At 41.9% G+C, this 21,978-nt stretch overlaps 1 protein-coding gene and 1 long non-coding RNA gene across 2 annotated transcripts in view; one reads left to right on the top strand and one right to left on the bottom strand.

Moving 5' to 3' along the window:
* WIF1 (WNT inhibitory factor 1) overlaps nucleotides 1–21,978 on the top strand; it is a 53,528-nt gene that overhangs the window by 19,988 nt on the left and 11,562 nt on the right. The window contains exon 3 of the mRNA XM_083365594.1: nucleotides 18,989–19,097. Within this exon, the coding sequence (XP_083221720.1) occupies nucleotides 18,989–19,097 (109 nt within the window). The remainder of the gene's footprint in view (nucleotides 1–18,988; nucleotides 19,098–21,978) is intronic.
* Nucleotides 1–21,978, bottom strand: part of LOC310642151 — a 299,722-nt gene that overhangs the window by 269,530 nt on the left and 8,214 nt on the right. The gene's annotated exons all lie outside the window — the stretch shown is intronic.

Genomic DNA, 21,978 nt, shown 5'->3' with positions numbered 1-21,978 from the left:
CAGCATGCACAGTCCTGGGATCTCCCAGGGCTGCACATATAATTACTATGTGAGCTGCATTGGTTGCCAGTTTGCTTCCAGATCCAATTCAAGGTATTGGTCATTACCTTTAAAGCCCTACATGTCATGGTTCCAGGGTATCTGAGGAACCATCTCTCCTCGATGGGACATGCCTGCCCCATTCGTGTCAATGGAAGAGGCCTGCTACAGATCTGTCTGCTAAAATATTGAAGCAGTGATCAAGGAGAAGAGCCTTTTCTGCTATGACCCCATCCCTGTGGAACCTTCTTCCACCAGAGGTGAGAACTCACATCTCCCTTTTGGCTTTCTGGAAGGGTATCAAAATCTGGCTTGGGGTCCTGAGGTGGGGTATTCACTGCTGGAGGTGGCTGACAGGGTAGAAAATCTCATCCCTCTCCCATCCATCTCTTGGCTCTTGTAGCTGTGGTTTCAGCACAGTTTTTAATAATATTTTTATGTTGGTTGTTTTTGATCTTTTAATTTTTTTATTATTTTTCACCTATTTTGATAATTTGTTAGCTGCCCAGATGTAGGGGAATTGAGTGGCATACAATTTAACAAACAAACAAACAAATAAATATCTGCCCAAATATATTTGTGAAGACCATGTTGCTTCCTCTTTGAAGGTGACCCATAGGTCAAATAAAATCCAGGTTAGATAGCTATCAATAATACAATGGAACACTCAAGGCTTCCAAACATATTTGAATCCTATAATATCTTACATTTAACCCTCAGTCTTTTAGACCAGGGGTGTCAAACTCAATTTCATTGAGGGCCGCATCAGCATTGCGGTTGCCCTCAGGGGGCCGGGTGGGTATGGCCTGAGTGGGCGTGGCCTACTGGGTGGGTGTGGCTAGAGTGTGTGTGGCCTACTGGGTGGGCATGGCCAACTCTACATCGTTCGCATCAAGGGTGCCTATGGGGGCCTGGGCAGGAGTGGGACAGATCTGAGGGTCTCTGGCAGAAGGAGGGTCTCTGGGCCAGGGCCAAGGCAGTGGGGGCCGTTCCCTCACTGTTTCCAGGATGGCTTCGCGGGCCACATGAAACCACTTTGCGGGCTGGATCTGGCCCCCGGGCCTTGTGTTTGACAGGTCTGTTTTAGACCATATAAAATTTGTTACTTATACATATACATAGAATGAAGGCTACTGCTAAGTTTGTAAGATGCCCTGAGTCTTCGGAGAAGGGCGGGATATAAATGGAATAAAAAAAAAATAAGTAACCAGTAACAGGAGTTGAACACAAAGTACTAAATGTTTATTACATGCAACCTATAGACAAAAATCTGATCTACTAACAGTGAAGCCAAATTGGTACTAGATGAGGGTTAATGGAATTCATGAAGCTAGACTTGGGTTTCTTGTGGGAATGCAGTAACTCCAAAGTGATGACATGTTTTATTCCACTTTTGGGCTCAGACTACTCAATAGCCATGTAAAAAAGTTAAAGCCCCTTAACACTGTTCAAGTCATACATGCTCAAATGGGCCACACATACCCACCCGGCACTAGCAGCCCCATTCGTGCATGCACAAATGGGTTGCGCATACCCACTGGGTGCTAGAAGCCTGTTCACGCATGCACAAACAGGCCATGCACACCCGCCCAGTGCTAGCGGCCCCATTTGTGCATGCACAAATGGAGCTGCAGCCACTAGCGCAAGTGAGGGAGTATGCACACACACACGTGCACACACCGGCCAGCCATTTCCATGGTCTACTGGTCAAGAGGCCGCAGCCTAGTAGTGGGCCCATAGGTTGGGAACCCCAGATTAGAGCATTGGAAGAATTTTTTTTACATATAAAACAAAATTCTTGATGTTATTGAATCTCATTCATTACCTAAGTTAGTGGTTTCACCAAAATTTCTTGAACAGTCTTGGAGTGTATTTCAGAGATGCCATTAGTTTTTGGAACTTTGCTCAGTTTCATTTTTTGATAACTTTAGTTTCCTCTTCTTGTATGAGTTTATTAAAAACTTCCTGTTATTGGGATCTGTACATTTTGTAAGTAGTATTATATTCAAATATTCTTCAATTTCTTCCAATTCAGATATCTGTCTACTATATAACCTTGAATAATATTTAACAATTGCTCCTTGATGTCCTTCATTGTAGACACGTCTAGTTTCATCCCAAATAGAAATAATACATTCTTTGTCTTGTTCTTTCTGCACTTAGAAAACTTGTAATTTAACTAAACCCTGTTGCCTTTTTCAAAAATTTTCTGTTTGACAAAATTCAATTTTTACAAGTCTCACCTAGATCCCTTGCATCTAGCTGATTATAAATCACTTGTTCTAAGTTCACAAGCTTAAGCAGTTAATTCTAACTGCTTCAGTTCATTTATTTATTTATTTATTTTTATTTTATTTGACTTATATACTGCCCTATTCCCATAGGACTCAGGGCGGTTTACAGGGCAATTAAAACCATACAATACAAAAGTTAAAATAAATTTAAAACAATTAATTAAATTTAAAGCCCAAAAGTTAAAAATTAAAACTTTAAAACCCAGTTAAAAACCCCTCAGTCTAGGCCAGACAGCTCAAAGAGCCAAGTTTTTAGGTCCCGGCAAAATGAGCGGAGGTCGGAGGCAGTCCTGAGTTCCATAGGAAGTTGGTTCCAAAGGGCAGGCGCACCCACAGAGAAGGCCCTCCCTCTGGGAGTCACCCGCCGGCAATCCTTCACCGGCGGTACCCTAAGAAGGCCCTCCCTGTGGGAGCGCACAGGACGATGGGGAGTTGATGCCGGCAGCAGGTGTTCCCTCAGATAATCCAGATCCAAGCCATTTAGGGCTTTATAGGTCATCACCAGCACCTTGAATCTCACCCGGAGGGCAACTGGAAGCCAATGCAGCTCGTGGAGAAGAGGTGTTACACGGGAGTATCGGGGGACTCCCATCACAACTCGCGCAGCTGCATTCTGTACCAGCTGAAGCCTCCGAGTGGTCCTCAAGGGCAGCCCCATGTAGAGAGCATTGCAGTAGTCTAGGCGGGAGGTCATGAGTGCATGGGTGACTGTGCGTAGGGCATCTCGGTTCAGATAGGGCTGCAACTGGCGCACCAGGCGAACCTGGGCAAAAGCCCCTCTGGCCACAGCTCCTATATGATCTTCAAAACTGAGCCATGAATCCAGGAGGACACCCAAGTTGCAAGCCCTATCAACGGGGGTAACACCTCTCCCCCCCTTCGTTAAAAATGGAATAGTCTGGTTAACCCGAGATGCCGGTATGCACCGCCACTCAGTCTTGGCAGGATTGAGACGAAGCCTGTTTCTCCCCATCCAGACCCGGACCGCCTCCAGGCAACGGGACATCACGTCAAGGGCATCACTGGGTTGGTTCGGGGTGGAGAAAAAAAGTTGGGTATCATCAGCGTACTGATGATACCCTACCCCGAAACCACGAATGAGCTCGCCCAGTGGCTTCATATAGATGTTGAACAGGAGGGGAGAGAGGACCGACCCCTGAGGGACTCCACAAATGAGAGACCTCGATGCCAACCTCTGCCCTCCTGTCAACACCGACTCCGTATCTTCAGTCTAAAGGTTCTTTTCATTAATCTTGTTATGTTGTTATGTTGTTATGTTCTGCATATGTAGAAGCTGCAATTTCTATGTCTCTAAACAGATAACAGCACATATCTATTCTCAAGTAAGTTTTATCAACTGAAGAATAATATACTGTACGTATATGTGTGTGTGTGTGTGTGTGCATGTGTGTGCATGTATGTGTGCGCACGTACATACACACACATCTCCTTTCTCTGCAGATTATTTTCTCTCCACACTATGAAAATAGATGGTCTGGATATATAGTCTAAGATACTTAAATTCTGGAAGCTGATTATTCCTTTTAGATAAAGGAAATTTGTCCATATTTAGAGGAGAAACCATATTTACAAGAATCAGAATATCTTACTCTGCAATTTCAAGAAGTGATTGAAAAATCTTTTATAGAACTTTATTTTGTTGTCATTTGTAGCATAAATTTAACCAATGGTTATTTTCCCAAATCCAGTCTGAAAAAAGTAGTCTTATAGGTATCCCCTATTCCCTTTTGATTTGTTTTTCTAAATTCCATAGTTCATTTGTCATATATATTACATTTTTCACAGCTGCAAAATTTTATTTGAGCTTTTAACATTCTAACAGGCTTATACTAGCTTTGTTAATTGTGTCTCCTGGAGATATATAATATGTGCATTTTCCTTTTTCAGTTTCAATTTTTTTCTCTTTTAAATGGGCTCTTCAAGACATTAATATTGGTTGAGAATATTTTAATTTGATCCATGATCTCAGATATCATATTAATTTATGAAGAAATAGCAGTTGCTTGGTTCAAATGTTGGACTTTATTCCTTACTCTCTCAGAGCCAATGACTTAAACATTCTGTTGGCATTATCAATAAAATATACAAAAGCTTTGCCATTCTAGACTAGACCTTGGCATTTTATACCCTCCTGGGCCTCATCTGGCCCTTTGGCTATGTTCTGTACCAGCCTGCTACCGGCCTTGCAGAAAAGGCAACCCCTTTATAAACGGCAAGAGGCTGGAATACGTCTGCCAAATTTATTACAAAAACAAACAAGACACGTACCAAGATACAGGAGCTTTGAAACACTATCTGAGCGGTTGCTTTCAGCAAACCAGCCCTCCCCAAACATTCCCTTTATAAAGAGTTCAGGGCGTGGCCTCTCTTTGCCTCCTTCCGAGAAGCCCCACAGCCTTCCTCTGTTTGCTCCTACTTGACTGCCTCCTGCGTCGGGCGTCCTTGAACACAGCCAGCTGTGGGTCATCTTCATCCACACTGTCAGGCTCACACAGCTGGGTCTCCATGGTGACCAAGTGGGAGGGGCCTGCCTGAGGGCTATCATCAGCAAGATCTTCAACACCCCCTCCTCCTCTGAGTCGTCGTCCGACCCAACTGCCGAACCCACAGGCTGACCCTGAATCACAACAGGCTATTCTTCTGTAGCCCTCATGAGGTCAGTTGGAAATTAGAAATCAGATGCAAATAAGTGCACCGAAAGGGGCAGGAGAAGAAGCTCTGTGTAGTCGCTATGAGCTCCTTCAGTTGGCTGGCAGCCATGAGAGGGCAAGGAGAAAAAGAGCTTTTCTGCACCTGCATGGTGCTCACCCCTCATCTGGAGGAGCCTGAGGAGGTGGCAGCAGTCATAGCATGAGGGGATGTGGTCATGGCCACCCACTACCTCCACAGTCAAAGCACAAGTGGGTGGAGCGCATCCCAAAGATAGTGAGTGAGTGGGAGTATAATGGTGGGTAGGCCAGGCTGGTCTGAAGTGAGGTGAGGTGAAGCTCAACGCTCCCTCCTCCCTCAACATGTTGGTACTGGTGGCCAAAGTCATCAAAAGGAGCTCAATGCCAACCATGACAGGGCCAACAATATCTCTGCAAAGGGCAACAGGAAGCCTATTGGTTCGGCTGTCCATAACAGCCCCAGTTTCTCATGTGCTCCTTGGGAAAATTAATTTCGCTCCTCATTCTAGACAGAAAGGAGTAATGCTCCATTTTAAGGAAATGTGACTTCTTTCTCTAGAGTTAGGATATTTAGGCACAGATTCTTGGCTGTGTCTTCTTTTATGGATTTCCCAAAATATACAAAAATGAAATTCTTCTCAGCTCCATAGTGGCGTTACCCAGACCACCAACCTACAAATTGGTGAAAACTCTAAGAAAAAGACTTCACCATCTCGTCAACAATTCGGCTTATTCTATAAACTCACCTGAACAATTCCTCCAATCAATTAAAAACGTCAAAATAAAGAAGAAATAATGGACTCATTTGATGTCACCGCATTATTCACATCTATCAACATTGACCTGGCCAAACAAATCATCTATGATCTACTCACAGAAAATCAAAGCCATAATGAAAAGACTCCTAAAGAACACTCCATCTCCACTGATGCTACCATGAAAAACCTCTGGAGCTATGCCTCATAACACACTTTAAATTCAATGGCAAAATCTATCTACACCTATGGGATCAGCTATATCTGGTCTAATAGCAGAAGCAGTAATGCAGAAACTTTAACGCACAGTCCTGCCAACCATCCAGCCAAAATTTTGGGTATGTTACGTGGACAACAACACTTTTACCATCATCAGATGTACCAGACTAGAAGAGACACACCATCTACTCAAACACCGTATTCACCGGGATCAGTTTTATACATGAGGAAGAAAAAGAGCAATGATTCCCCTTCCTAGATATTGACATAAGGAGACAAGACAATGGCGAATTAACAACCTGTGTATACCGAAAATCCACACACAGAGACCAAATTCTAAATTTCACAAGCAACCACCCCGCTGCATACAAGAGGAGCTGCATCCAGATCTTTTTTAAAAGAGCCAAAACACACTGCAGCATCGAATTATTAAGAAAAGCAGAAGAGAAACACCTTTTTGATGTTTTCCTCTGCAAAGGCTATCCCAAAAATTTCATAATATGATGCTTATCATCCAAACCCCGACAAAATACACAGACAACCACAACAAGTCCTGCCATATGTTAAAGGAACACCCAAAATGACTGCTAGAACACTGCAACCCCTAGGAATAATGAACGATAACTCACAAACCCACATTTACATTCAGAAAAGAGCTATCTAAAGTCAAAGACAAAATAAAGAAGGAAGACAACAGCAACATAGTATACAAGATCAATTGCAACAATTGTAACCAATTCTATGTGGTACAAACAGGAAGGCAATTGAAAACAAAGATTCGTGAACATCAACTCGCAGTTAAACAGCATGACCAAAAATCCCTGATCTCAAACCACATTGATCGTAAACAACACCAATTCTTTTGGGAAGGAACAAAGGTTATTGGGCATGTCAGCATCCGCCACGCACATAAGTTTATTGAGGGCTGCTGTTCCACCAAAGGAGCAATAAACAGGCATATTGATCTAGATTCAACATATCAATGTGCAAGAAACCAGACCATCCAAAGTGCCAATGAACAAGAGAAACAATCAGCTGCTCAGAATTAAAATATAGCTCCAAACGAACAACCACAGGACTAATTGACCAGACTGGCACACAAGACATTTATCAGCTAAGAAGAATAGGACAAGAAAATCCTGCTGCTGATGTTATCTAGTTTGTAACAAAACATTCAGAAATTATATTAAAACAAACTTGGAAAACAAGCCACAGCCAAAATCTAAAACCCAAGCTACAAGTATTTTCTATTATTTCAAAGCAATTTTCTTCTTTGTGTTTTCTATGAATTTGTTGTATAGATTTCTTGAATTTCCAAAGTCTCGTCTACATCCAAATGAAAAATTGTTTTAAGTAACTTTTCCATTTCTGTTTCTGAATATTTTTTCCCCAAAATCTTCAGGCATATCCCTGAATTTCAACTTATTTATATGAAGTTCTGTTTCAGCTATTTTTAATTTAGCTTCCAACTTCTTTAGCTACTGTATATCTTTTGGATTCTTTGAACTGAACAATTACTAGTATCTTGTCTACAAATCTTTAATTTCTTTTTCCTGATGTTCTAATGCAACTTAATCTGTCATATTTGTCATTAAATTTAGCTTTAAAGAACCAGACCTAACTCCCAAACCTTAAAGTTTCTGTCCAATTAATTTGTTGATATTATTTTCCATTGAATACAGTTCACCTGTGATAAGGTCTTTAACTTGTGATAAAAACTGAAGAATCAGTTGATTGCAGTAACTTCCCTCCAATTTATCACTATCAACTGCTTCTTCTGTTATTTTAGGTTATTTTAGGGAAGGTCTCTTCAGATTTGTCTTGTTTCTCCGTATAATGAAAATGTTTGTCATTTTCCATTTATTTTTGATAGATTAAAAATGAATTTACACTTAAAATTTTCTCTTATTGAACAGGACCAGAAAAAAAGCATATAACTAAAATATATTAGGTGAGAAGAAAGCCAATGGTAACTAGATATCATAATATAAAATGTCCAGATAATACAATATAAGATTTAAAAAACATATAGAAGCCCTTTAAAAGAAAAACATATATTAAAGCTACATCTTAATAGTATATATTAAACTCATAATATTCTATCATTCTTTATACTACAATTGCAAATAATTCTTCAGTCTAAATGTCTTAATATTTGTTTTAAATTTGAAAAGCTTGATTAGACATTCCTTATGTTGGAGCTCCCTCATGTGGTTACAGAAAATATAAATTCCATAAAAATTAGAAAAGTCTAAAAATACAAACACTTAGAATGGAACCTGGTAGGAAGTATACAGATCAAAATCAATTGTTTGCAGATTGATAAAATTATTATTGGTAGTTTTATTAAGTGTGGTCATTTCAAAAAAATAGTAATAGTAAAATAAAATCAAAGTGCTGTCTTTACTCAGAAATTCTTGCTGTATTAACCAAATATAATTTATAATTGCCCATATTCCTCTTAAAAGGAATATAGTCTTTAGTTTTTATATTTTTAATGTATTTATTAACTGTTGTATCTCTGTTGTATGCCTTCCAGAGTTGCTGATTGTGAGATAGGCACTTATATTAATAGGTTTAATAAATAAATAAGTCTGCTTGTCTTTCTAAATTTGGAAAAAATGCTATTAAGCAATCAAAAGGAAAAATAGAGTTAGTTGAGAATTAGGCTGTCTTCCCTAATCATAAAAATGTAAACTTGTAAATTACTAAATAAAAGAAGTGGAGTTTCAAGAATTCAAATAGATATTATTTATTTATTTACCAAATTTATATGGCTGTCCATCTCATGAAAGATGACTCTGGATGGTATACAGCAATCCAATTAAAAAAGTAGATTATTAAGTAAATTTTAAATAAAACCAGAGACTTCAGCTTCGTTGGTTCTCATTAGTTACTATCACCATAGAATCATAGATGGCTTTGAAAGAAAGATGTACATCTCCTTAACATTTTTTATAGGCTTCTGTGTTTGTTTTCTTTGCACAGTCCCCAGGGGAAAAAAATACTCTTCCAACTTCTTGACAATTTACAATAATCAAGAATTATTTCTTTCTATGGCTACGAAAGGGAAAACCTAAAACAACATACATTTGTCAGAACCCTAGATATCATATACTGTCCTTTTCAGGTTCTGCCATTCTCCTGGGAGGGAGGGGGAGTCACATGGACCCTTGCAGTACTGGGGGAAAGATACTTCCTCTGCTTTGCTGTATCCGCTTTGATGTATCTGTTTCAGGGTGTGATTGGAATGTACCTCCAGGCCACCTGCCTTATCTCCAAGCAGAGAGAGGAAGCTGTGAAGACCTGACAACCTTGAGAAGAGGCGCCTTATTGATTAATTCCACAGCAAAGTGACATCTATGGATTGACCTGTTTGAACTGACCAGATGGACAATTGGGTGAGGTTTTGATTGCTCCTTTAACCTAGTGATTCGGGCAGGCGATCCTGCCTAGCTTTTCTGCTGTCTGTACCTGCCAATAAAAGTTCCCATTGAAAGATGCCTGTTTCAAGAGTTCTGCTTTCTTGGTAGGAGAAGGGAGGCAGGTCCTTACATTGGCAGGATTTGCAAAGTGGTCAACACGGAGAACTTCCTACTGCGAGGACCGTGCAAGATAATGTCTAAATACAGCAGTGAGAAAGGACAAAGCGAGAGCTGGGTGGAGGCCCCCACAAAAGCTTGCCTGAGCAACAGCAGCTCAGACTCTGCCGGCTCATCTGACGAGGCAGAGACCCGAGTGAAATCAAGATGGTTGATCAGAGTGGGAAAGAAAGATGATTGGGAAGTGAAAGCCATGAAGGTGACCCTCCACTGAGGCAGCCACCAACCCGGGTGGAAGTGTGAGGTGGAGAGATCATTCAACCTCAGCGAGGAAGAGGGTGAAAGGGCAACCCGATCTGATCACTTTCTTAAGCAGGACATCAACTTGATAGTGGAAGCTTTCAAAAACCTCAAGGTTCAGTACCAATGAGACTGGACGAGGAAGAAAAAGTCTGGGAGTGTGAACTCGTCAACCCTTGCTCTTCCACCAGTGCTTCGGAAGCTGCGGGGGCGATGGTCAAAGCAGCCCGAGCCACCCCAGCTGGGGGAGATGGATATCGGGCCAGGAGGAGGAGGGCTTGAAGGTCCAATCAGAAAATCCCAGCTCTGGGAGTGAAATACCATGGGTCGCCACAACAGTTGGGGTTCTTGGCCCAAGTCCTGAGCTACATGCACAAGTATGGGTGAGACATCCCTAGCAACAGCGGATGGGTCAGATTGGTGACCATGACCCTGGAAGGCGCAGTGCCTGGTGGATGGTGACCCTGCATAACGCCAATGCACCTCAGTTCATGGCAGCCCTGAGATGGAGGTTTGAGGACCCCTTAGCAGACCGGAAAGTGAGAGAACACATTAAAAACATGAGGCACAGTCAATGACCAGTGGTGGATATATACTGAGGAGTTCCAAGACCTGGCCAGCTGCCTCAACTGGCCAGAGGAAATCCTGAGGGGCTATTTCAAGGACGGGCTGGATAATGACTCTACCAAGCATGCATCGCTTGGGGAAATCCAGCCCGCCTCCATGCCTGGTGTGTCATGACTGAAGAAACAGAGATCGACCTGGCCCATAGTAAACAATGGGGTGGTTGAACCTGAAGGTGCTGCCTCCACCAAAGGGGAAGAGAGAAGCAATTAAGACCCCAACCTCAGTTCCGCACTCAACTGCATGTTTCAAATGTGTTAAAGAGGGCCATCGGGCTGCTGAATGTCACTCGATGACTCCAGTGCACAAACCGGACCGGTCTGGGGGAGGGAAGGCCAGAAAGACCCTGCAGCATCCCTGGGAAACTGCCATGAAAGGCGTCAAGGTCCAACCCTCTGAAAATCTAGCAGGGAGAACTCTGGCCCCACCAGGGAAGCCGCCGGAGACTGCCGGCAGTGATTCCGATGACGAGCCCCTGTTAAGTGGACCCATCGTGCCCCTCACCCCTCATAGAACTGTTCAGCCCAGGGATGGAGGAGAAAGTAACCCTGAAGGCTCAGGCTGTATGCAGTGCTTAATCAGCCCAACCTTGATGGGGAATTTGGGAATTCCAGTGAGAAGGCTGAAGAAACCAATCTCCTTTGACCAGCTAGATGGATCCATTGCAGGGGGAGTTCCAGCCACTCTTACCACAAAACCAGTTGAACTTATGATGGCGGATCATACAGAGACTTTGACTTTTATTATAACCCCTGGCATGGAGTGGCCCCTGATTTTGGGAATGGCATGGCTAAAGTTCTGGAACCCAAGAGTGAATTGGGGGACGGGAGAACTAAGGTTTCCAAAAGGGAAGGCAACCATGCAGGGCAGAGAGCCTAAATATCGACCTGGCTGAGGTTTTCAGCGAAGAGTGGTCCAATGAATTGCCCCCCCCCCCCATTGACTGACTGACTGCACCATTGAGATTTTCTCGGGACCTAAATTGCTTAAGCCCAAACTCTATCCAATGACTCCCAGGGAACTCAAGGAGTTGCAGAAGTTTATTGAAAAGAATTTGGCGCAGGGTTTTATCCAACCGGAGAGGCCAAAAATGGCTGCCCCTGTGCTGTTTCACAAAAAGAAAGATAGGTCACTTTGCCTGTGTGTGGATTATAGGTCTTTGAACACAGTGTGCAAAAACAATGTTTATCCCTTGCCACTGATGAAGGACATGTTGGCCCACCTTTCTAAGGAGAAAATTTTCTCCAAGTTGGACTTGAGAGTAACTTATTACAGGGTTAGGATTAAAGAAGGAGATGAGTGGAAAATAGCATTTAACTGCCCCCTAGGGTGTTTCCAGGTCCGAGTGCTTCCCTTTGGACTGCAAGGGGCTCCAGCCATACTCATGCAGCTGATCAATGAGGTCCTCCATGAGCACCTGTATAAGGGGTTTTTGGTGTATTTGGCTGACATTGTAATATTCACTGAGACAAAGGAGAAGCATGCCTGGCTAGTCCAAGCTGTCCTGAACAAGCTCCACTCGTCCCGCCTCTATGCTAAACTCTTGAAGTGTGAGCTTCACAAGGAAAAGATTGACTATTTAAGATATCGTATCTGCCACCAGGGGATAGAAATGGATCCAGAGAAAGTGCAGGTTGTGTTAGAGTGAGCACCACCACGCACAAGAAGGCAATTGCAAAGCTTCCTGGGGTTTGCACATTTTTACTGGCAGTTCATTCCCTTTTGCATAGATCACTCTCCCCATTACTAACTTACTGAAAACGATGGGGGAGAGTAAATCAAAGCCCAGCCAACTATTGAAATGGACTATGGAGTATCAGGCAGCTTTTGAAAAACTAAAAAGGCTTTTTTCAGCTGAGCCTGTGCTTAAGCACCCGGACCCAGAAAAACTTTTATACAGGCTGATGCCAGCAACATAGCAGTGGGAGCAGTACTTCTCCAAGAGAATCAAGAGTTGTAACCCTGTGCTTACACTTCCAGGAAGCTTACCAAGACTGAGCAGAGGGGAGCAGTTTGGGAAAAGGAAGCATATGCTGTGCACTGGGCTCTCTTGGAGACATTTTTTTAGAAGGCAGCAAAATCCCCTTTCAAGTATGGTCTGACCACAAAAACCTTGAAGCCCTAAGACCCCAAGGAAACTATCTCCCAAGCAAGCCCAGTGGTCCCAACATTTCCACTAATTTGATTTTACTATCAAATATATCCCTGGGAGAAAAAACTTTCTAGCTGATGCTTTAGCGAGGATGCCACAGTATAACAGCACCAAAGTGGTTAAGCCCTTGATGATCCCCAAACAGCTAGCGGTCCCAGTCACCATAAGGGCACAGGCAAAGAAGCCAACCGCCTTAGACAGTACAGTGGGAGCAGAGTTCAGAGAAGCGTTAGAAAAAGACGACTGGTTCCTGAATCACAAGAACCATTGCTCAATGAAAGATGGACTACCCTGGGTGGGATGAAACTGTATGTGCCGAAAACCCAAAGAGTAAAATTCATGCAGCTTTGCCATAACTCAAAGGTGGCTGGGCACTTTGGATTCATAAAGACCCTCCACCTAATCAAACGAGTTCTAGTGGCCCTCCATTAAAGAGGACATTGAAAGCTATGTAGATAGCTGCCCTGTCTGCACAGCAGAAAAGCGCAGGCAGGGGAAAATACCAGGTCTGTTACAGGCAGTTGTGAGTCCTTCAGCACCCTGGAGAGAGATTTCTATGGATTTTATAGTGGAGCTGCCGGAGAATGCGGGGAACACTGTCATTTGGGTCGTGACAGACTTAATCTCCAAACAAGTCCATTATATTCCCTGCCAAAAAATCCCAACAGCCAAGGCCTTGGCTAAGTTATTCATGCAACACATCTACCAGCTGCATGGTGCCCCACAGTGCATAATTTTGGATTGGGGGGGGTCCAGTTCACTTCAGAGTTTTGGAGAGCATATTTGGATCTATTAGGTACCAATCTAGGTCATCTAGTCATCATCTGCAAGCGAATGGGGGGACAGAATGGTCAGACTCAGTTCTAGAACAATACCTGAGGTGTTTTATAAATTATCATCAGGACAAATGGACTGAACTACTGCCTTTCGCAGAGGTGGCTTACAACAACACGGCACATTCCAGCACTGGCTATACTCCATTCCAAGTCATGACAGGACAGAGTTTCAACCCAATGCCTGAGCTACCAGTCAACAAATCCATGATCCCTTCCCTGGATCAAACAACTACAGAACACTTGGCCAGTGGTTAGAAAAGCTCTAGATGAGGCTAGGGAGGCTTACAAAGCACAAGCGGACAAAAAAGGAATGGAACCAAAACCATTTCAAGTGAGGGGAAAGGTGTATTTCTCCACCAAGTTCCTAAGGTCCGCACAACCATCAAAGAAACTAGACCCCAATTTTTTGGGACCGTTTCCCATAAGATGCATCATTAACCCGGTAACAGTGGAATTGGAACTCCCTAAAACACTAAGACAGGTTCACCCAGTATTTCATTTTAGTTTACCGAAACGGGAGTCATATTCACCCTTAAGACCAGCCAAAGCTCCCCTCCTCAACCCATTATTTGCCATAACTGACAAGGGGTGTTCGCTTATGAAGGGAGGCTTAGCTGAACTGTCCAATGAAGTGATGGACTCTTCTACCCCAGCTAAGAATTCGGTGAGACAGGCATGGGTCCGGAGTACCTCGGGGACCACCTGCTGCCGGCGTCAACTTCCCTCCGCCCTGTGCGTTCCCACAGAGAGGGCCTCCTCAGGGTGCCTCCGGTCAGAAAATGTCGGCTGGTGGCCCCCAGGGGGAGGGCCTTCTCTGTGGGCGCTCCGGCTTTATGGAACCAACTGCCGGTTGAGCTCCGGACGGCACCGGACCTTCGCTCCTTCCGGCGCGGTCTGAAGACCCATTTATTTGAACAAGCTGGCCTGGCCTGATGGGGGACTTTAGGGTTTTTAATGGGTTTTTATACTGTTACTGTTTTTATCTGGGCAATTGTTTAATTCTCTTTTAATTTTTGTATTTTCTATTTATATATGCCCTGTTCACCGCCCTGAGTCCTTCGGGAGAAGGGCGGTATACAAATTTAAATAAATAAATAAATAAATAAATAAATAAATAAATAAATAAATAAATAATGGTAGAGGGCCAACAACATTTAGAAATTAAGGAAATTCTAGATTCCAGGAAGTATCATGGCTCCACCCAATACCTGGTAGCCTGGAAAGATCTCCCAGCCTCCCAAAATGAATGGGTACATAAGAAGCATGTTAGAGCCTCTAGACTGTTAAAAATAGTTTCAGGCCAGTTTCTCTGATAAACCTGACTAATCCTGGCATTTCACTTTTTCCTTGTTGTTGTTTTATCTTTTTCAGGTGGATCTCTCCTTTTTCTAGGGCATGTCAGAACCCTATATATCATATACTGTCCTTTTTTGGTTCTGCCATTGTCCAGGGGAGGGGCAGTCACAGGGACCCTTGCAGTACTGGGGGGGATACTTCCTCTGCTTTGCTCTATACGCTTTGATGTATCTGTTTTGGGGTGTGAATGGAATGTGCCTCCAGGCCATCTGCCTTATCTCCAGGTGGAGGGAGGAAGCTGTTGAAATCTGACAACCTTGAGAAGAGGCGACTTATTGGTTCATTCCCACAGTGAAGTGACACCTATGGATTGGCCTGTTTGAACCAACCAAATTGACAGTTGGGGTGGGGTTTTAATTGCTCCTTTAACCTATTGATATGGGCGGGAAACTCTCAGATCCTGCCAGCTTTCCTGCTGTCTGTACCTACCAATAAAAGTTCCTGTTGAAATGATGCCTGTTTCAAGAGTTCTGCTTTCTTGTTAGGAAAAGGGAGGTAGGTCCTTATAATCTTCCCTTATGAGGTTCCACTGCTACCCTGATGAGCCACCATTTTCTCTCTTTTTTCTGGGCATGTTGCAGAAGGCCTTTTTTGGTGGTCCCCTCTCAGGCTATGACCTGTGGACTTCAACTCCAGAATTCTCAGGAATCAAATAGTTATAGAAATTGTAATAAGCCTGATAACTTAAAAAATTATCGTCCCAAGAATGAGCCCAAAGTGTGGGAATGAGGAGAACTGTGGGCAATGATGCCCAGCTCACCACTATTGAAGTACAAATATCCCATTTAACAGAGACGATGGCCTTGTGGATGACAAGGGGTGTTCGCCTATGAAGGGAGGCTTAGCTGAACTGTCCAATGAAGTGATGGACTCTTCTACCCCAGCTAAGAATTTGGTGAGACAGGTGATCTGCTACAAGCACCAGGCTCCAGCTGGAGCTCGGCGCTGATCCTGGCGCTTCTGCTGAGCCCAGAAGAAGTGCAGATCACCTGGAATGTTGCAGCATCTCCAGGGTCTTGTGATTTACATTCAGATGCTTGGCAACTGATTCATATTTATGACGGTCACAGTGTCCCAGGGTCATGTGAAGTGACCAAAACCTGCTGCAACCACCCAGTAGAGGGGGGGGAAATAAAAACCAAACATCCACCCCACCCCACCCCCACTGCCAATACTCAACAGAAATGCTCACAACAATGAAAACCTCAGGAAGAAGAGCGCTGCTGGGCAGGCAGGCAGGTGTCTTGCTTGGCTGTGGCATGGGGGACACTGTTTTCAGTGTCATTGTAACTTCAGTCACTAAGTGAACTGTTGTAAGTTGAGGACTATCTGTACTTCATCACTTTTTTCTTTTCTTTTCTTTTCTTTTCTTTTCTTTTCTTTTCGGTCATCAAGTTTTTGACACCTTGCTAGGCAACTGGTGGTACTTGGATGTTGCCATATCCTAAAAGTGGTACAATAGGTGAAAAGGTTGAAAAGCCCCGCCCAAGGGGATCTGCAGCCTGAGAGATTTAACCGCACTCTCCTTGATATGTTAGGAACACTGACTGCAGAGCAAAAGCAGCACTGTACTCAATACATTTCTGCCATGGTGCATGCATAAACAGTACAGAAAATGATGCTACTGGATACTTTCCCTACTGGCTTATGTTTGGGAGGGAAGCCTGACTGCCAGTAGACTTAGCATTTGGAGTATCATTAGAATAGACTTCATTGATCCTGCACTGAAATTATGTGGACAAGTTGAGAAGGAATCTGAAAACTGAGACCCGAGAGTGCAGGAACAAGCCATCTGGGACAATTTTCTGTTCACTTCCTCCCTGATTTTGCTTATTGGAAACCAGCAGGAAGTTGCAAAGAGGTGCTTGCTTAAAGACCCACAATCCTCACTTAACGTTGGCAATCAGGCTGTAGGAATTGCCATTGCTAAGCAATGAGATCACATGATGTCATGTTTTATGACTGTATCACATGGCAGTGGAAATTCTGGTTTCAAGTGCCATCATAACTCAAGGACTCCCTAGATAGAAAAAAACCCTTTATGGCTAAATGTATTTGCTATTTACAGTAGTTTCTGAAATTTCATATTTCTTTTACAGAGAGCTTACTTTTTGGAAAATGCTATATTATATATTTGTGCTGGCCGTTGAGTGTAATAAAGGTTGAATTGAACTGAATGTTACATATTCTGTGCAAACTGAAGCCAGCAAGTAAAGAAAGTGAAAAAAAAGTTAGTGGTCTAAAACCAAAATCTTTATTTCTCATCACAGTGTAAACTTAGAAAAAATATTATTTATACTTTCATAAGATCATAATCAAAAGATAGTTCATGGTAATGATGTGTTAGAGGAATTATGTCCCAAACTTCAAAGCCATTTTCTAAGCTATAGGGAGAACGTCTCACTACTTTTCAAGTGTAGCCAAAAACAACTTGTAGATTCTATAGATGTTTTCTAAAATTCAAAGAGGTCAATTATTTTAACCATAGGTTGTGAACTCTTCTCTCATCACATCAGGAAAGCCTTATTATTGACACAGAAAAATGTTTGAGTGTAATCCTTAATTAATAGTGATGGTATTTGAAAAAATGTGTTACAAATGTGTTCAAAAGTTTTTTTTTCTTTCTCCAACATCCAGCATTCTCGTTAATTATACTACAGGACGAAAAATAATGTCATGTTTTCTTTCTTTCTTGAAGTGTGACATCATAAAAAGTAACAATTGATAATTTTCACAATTCGGGGGAGTTTTTTGAGACAGCTAACAGGCATGTGGATGAGGGTCACCCTATTTACATTGTATATTTGGATTTTCAAAAAGCCTTTGATGAAATTACTCATTGAGGACTCATGAATAAACTTAGTATTTATGAGATAAGTTATTATTTTACAGACTACAACTTGTTAAAAAATAAAGAAAAGGAATCAATAATGTTCTTTAAAAAATAATAATTACCATGTTGGAACCAATGCTTTTTTATAAATTATCTTAATTTAAGGCAGAGGTCCTCAACTTTTTGGGCACCAGGGACCGGTTCCGTGGAGAGAGGTTTTTCCGTGGACCGGAGGGTACATGATTTTGTGTGCTGTCTGCATCCCGCAGATGAGGCTTTGCTTGTTTGTGTGGACCGGTTGCTGGCATGCCACAGCCTGGTACTGGTCCACGGACCAGGGGTTGGGGACTCCTGATCTAGGTGTTAAATATTGAGGTGGTCAAATTTGCAGCTGACCCTAAACTATTCAGAATGATAAAAACCAAATTATTTGGATAATCAACCAAATAATACATGAGATTCAGTTTTAAGCAAGTATCAATGATACCCATTGGGATAACAATCCCCTGCTTCACATATATACATTGGTGCAATCCTCATCTATTTGTTATTGCACAATAAAATAAATTATGTAGTGATGCATAAAGACACATAGGGTAAAAAATGAGAGAAATTACATGTTAGGGTATATTCAGAAAAGGATTGATAATGAAACCATCAACACTGTAATAGTCTTATGCAAATCTCTGGTAGGTCAGTTTGTGGGATATAGATACAATTTGTTAGCCACATTTTAAAAAGTATATAATAGAAGAAATGTGGAAGAGAGGAAATGAAATGATTAGGGGCCTTAAACATTTCCTTCTCAAGAAACAGCCCAAATGTTTTGAATTCTTTAGTCTAGAATAAGTCTGTACAACATATGGGCTTGCTCAACTCAAAAAATAAATCCACTGCCATCAAATGCTTCCACCATGAGGAAGGATCTGCCATGTTGCCATCCTAAAAGATATCCTGCCAATCTCCAATGGAGTATCTCCAATGCTCCAGGCTCCATTGACACTGCCAGTCTCACCACTAACCACCAAACAGCTGATTGAGATAACAACCATTTCTTTGGGGCTTGCCATTATTTTTAATTTCCCTCTACAAGTTGTCTAGAAGAAAGGCAACTGAAGGAACACATTATCAAAGTATATAAAATCATGTAAAATATGGAGAAAGTGGACATGACTTTTCTACCTTCTCTCTGTTTATTCAGAAGTAAATGACACAATGTTGAATACACAGAGTTGAACTTCTAGTTGCATTTTTCTCATCAAAATAAGACTCTGAAGTAAAAAATAGAGATACATTATTAAAATGAATATATTTATTATATATTTTTATACATTGTATTTTCATGCAGGCTGAATTTTTTTATGAGTTCCTGTCTTTGCACTCTCTGGATAAAGGCATAATGGCTGACCCAACGGTAAACATCCCTCTACTTGGAATGATACCTCACCAAGTCTCAGGTCTGTAGCATCCATCTTTATTTATGCATCTAATGTTGTTCAAGTAAAGGAAGAGTGAAACAAAGTATTGAACCCACATGTTGTTGGGGTGTGTGTGTGTGTGTGTGTGCGCGCGCCATTAAAGATAAAAAATGAGGTTAATTGTGAGGATTTTAAAAAATACTGATTTGTTGATGATTTTGAGCCAATCATTCTCTTGCAACCCAAACCATCTCACCAGGTGGTATTGTGGGGAATATAGCAGGCAGGAGTAATAAGTAGATTTATGTCAAGTGCCACGGAAATCAGGAGATCCAGGCAGTTCAAATGGGTATAAAGATTTATTGCAAGCTTAAGCTTTCTACAAAAATCTGAACTGGGTATCGGCCAAGCAAGCTGGCAGTAAAAAAGAGTCACAGGAATTCAATGTGTGCTGGACTTAGATCTCTTGTGGGTGCTAAGGGACTCATGACTGATGATGTGTTTGACTCCTCCCTCAGGCTCAGCCTGATCATCTCCTAAAGTTTATTCCTTTGCTTATATAAAATAAAGTAGGATAAAAAGTAGAGTAATACAATAATGAATAGAATACAATAGAATAGAATAGAATAGAATAGAATAGAATAGAATAGAATAGAATAGAATAGAATCTGTTTGCAAATGTTATTACATGTGTCTGCAATAACATCTTTGAATCAAATTATCTAATAATTTGGTAACAATGAAAGTCTTTGAAACTTTTATTATCTATGCATCTTATGTTCCACATCTGAAAAGACTGAGAGGAGGAATGCCAAATATTGGCTCTGCATCACTAAAATTCTTGCACAATGAAAATGTGCTCATATTAATCAAGCAAGATACAGAAACATCCAGTTCTGATACCAACAAAATTAGCCCTTTCATTTGGCAGAGGCAACTGTGGCCTCAGTCTATAGATGCTGAGGGTCTATAAGTGGCCTTTTGATGCTAAAAGGCAAAATGGCGTCTTCACTTCCAACCTAGCCTGCTGTCCTCAGATGAAAAGATGAATACTGACTCTTGCCTTGTCAATGTTGCAATAATGTACAGCTAGCAGTCCAGATGGCTTCTGGAGTAGAAATATCTTATATCTTTTTCAAAATCATATACAAAGCAACTACATTCAGCATGGTAGTTGGAAAACCATCTCTGTACATCAAAATGAACATATAAACTTTAACTCAGTAGAACTAAGTAGCTAAATAAGTAAGATTTTATTTTGTTGTGAATGAAAATGTAAGAGTAGCGAAGGATGAAAAAGGAATAAAAATAATATAAAGCAGGGGTCCCCAACCCCCGGTCTGTAAACCACTACCGGGCTGCAGAATGCCAGCAACCAGTCTGCACAAACAAGCAAAGCTCTATCCACAGGATGCAGGCAGTACACAAAACCACGCACACACACACCCCGGGCCACAGAAAAACCTCTCTCCACAGAACTGGTCCCTGGTGCCCAAAAGGTTGGGGACCTCTGTTGTAAAGAATTTGCTAAGAATGTTTTACTCCATAACTTTTTAGCCATAGAAAACTAATATAGAATGGCTAACAAAAGTTTCTACTATGAAAACTACATATGTTCTATATGGTGCCTCTCTTCAGGAAAGTCCACCTGAAGCTATATGCCATGCTTTCCCAAAAATAAGACCCAGCTTATTATTATTATTTTTGCCTCCAAAAGAGGCAGCAGGTCTTATTTTCAGGAGATGTCTTATCCCCTGTCTCACATCACAGGGGTGGCCCTGTCAGCCCCAGCCAGCCAGCCCATTTCTTTTGCAGCTACTCGCCACCACTTGCACATCTCGCCTCCGGCCTCCATTCACCACCAGAGGCCTTCAAGAAATACCTCTGTAGCTGAGAATGGAGCTCCGGATTGATGCGCAGGTCGCCGCCGCCCCCCAGCCTCCAGGGGGCGCCACGTGCATCAATCCAGAGCTCAGTTCTCAGCTGCAGAGGCCTTTCCTAAAGACATCTGACAGCGAAATACAGGCTGTGTGACTCTGCGCATATCAATCTGGAGCTCCATTTTCTGCTGCAGAGGCATTTCCTTGGATTTGGGATGATGGAGGTTATTCATACCAACCTAAAGGAACCTTTTCCACCCTGATGCCTCCCAGAATTATGAGAATAGCTACATCTCCAAAAATATTGACCTATCATGGGTATTGGCTGAGAATTAGGAAAGCTGAGTCCCAACACATCTGGGGAGCACACGTTCAAAAGGATAATCTTATAATTGTTTTTTAATTAGATATGTCTTTTTCTACAAGAATTTCTCCTATAACGTATTTGTACTGTATATTTTAATCTAATATTTAATTCCCAATATATACACTAATCAACTACATATTTTAACATTTATTACAATATTTAATATATTGCTGAATTTGCAAATACCCCAGTGGCTCACAGTATATAGCACTAGCACTTAAACTTTTATACTGCTTCACAGTGCTTTACAGCCCTCTCTAAGCGGTTTACAGAGTCAGCATATTGTCCCCAACAATCTGTGTCCTCATTTTACCAACCTCAGAAGGATGGAAGGTTGAGTCAATCTTGAGCTGGTGAGAACCGAACTGCCGAACTGCTGACAGTGGGTAGTCAGCAGAATTAGCCTGTACTACTGCATTCTAACCACTGCACCACCACCAGAGATATATATGGAGTTATATATCTCAATATAAAATCAATAATACAAGCACATAAAAATATTTGTCAGCTTTCCTCCATCATCCACTATCCGAATAACATAAGATCTGTGAAAGAGTTCTGTTTCACTTCTTTTCTAAATGCCATTAGGAAGAACACCATATACTGTGTCTATTTTTCAAATCCAGCTTTCTCATATAATAAAATATTGTTCTTAATGAAATTAACATGCCAC

The sequence above is a fragment of the Vipera ursinii genome, assembly GCF_947247035.1.
Source record: "Vipera ursinii genome assembly, chromosome: 6".
Classification (NCBI taxonomy): domain Eukaryota; kingdom Metazoa; phylum Chordata; class Lepidosauria; order Squamata; family Viperidae; genus Vipera; species Vipera ursinii.
This window is presented reverse-complemented; position numbering and strand designations above follow the sequence as displayed.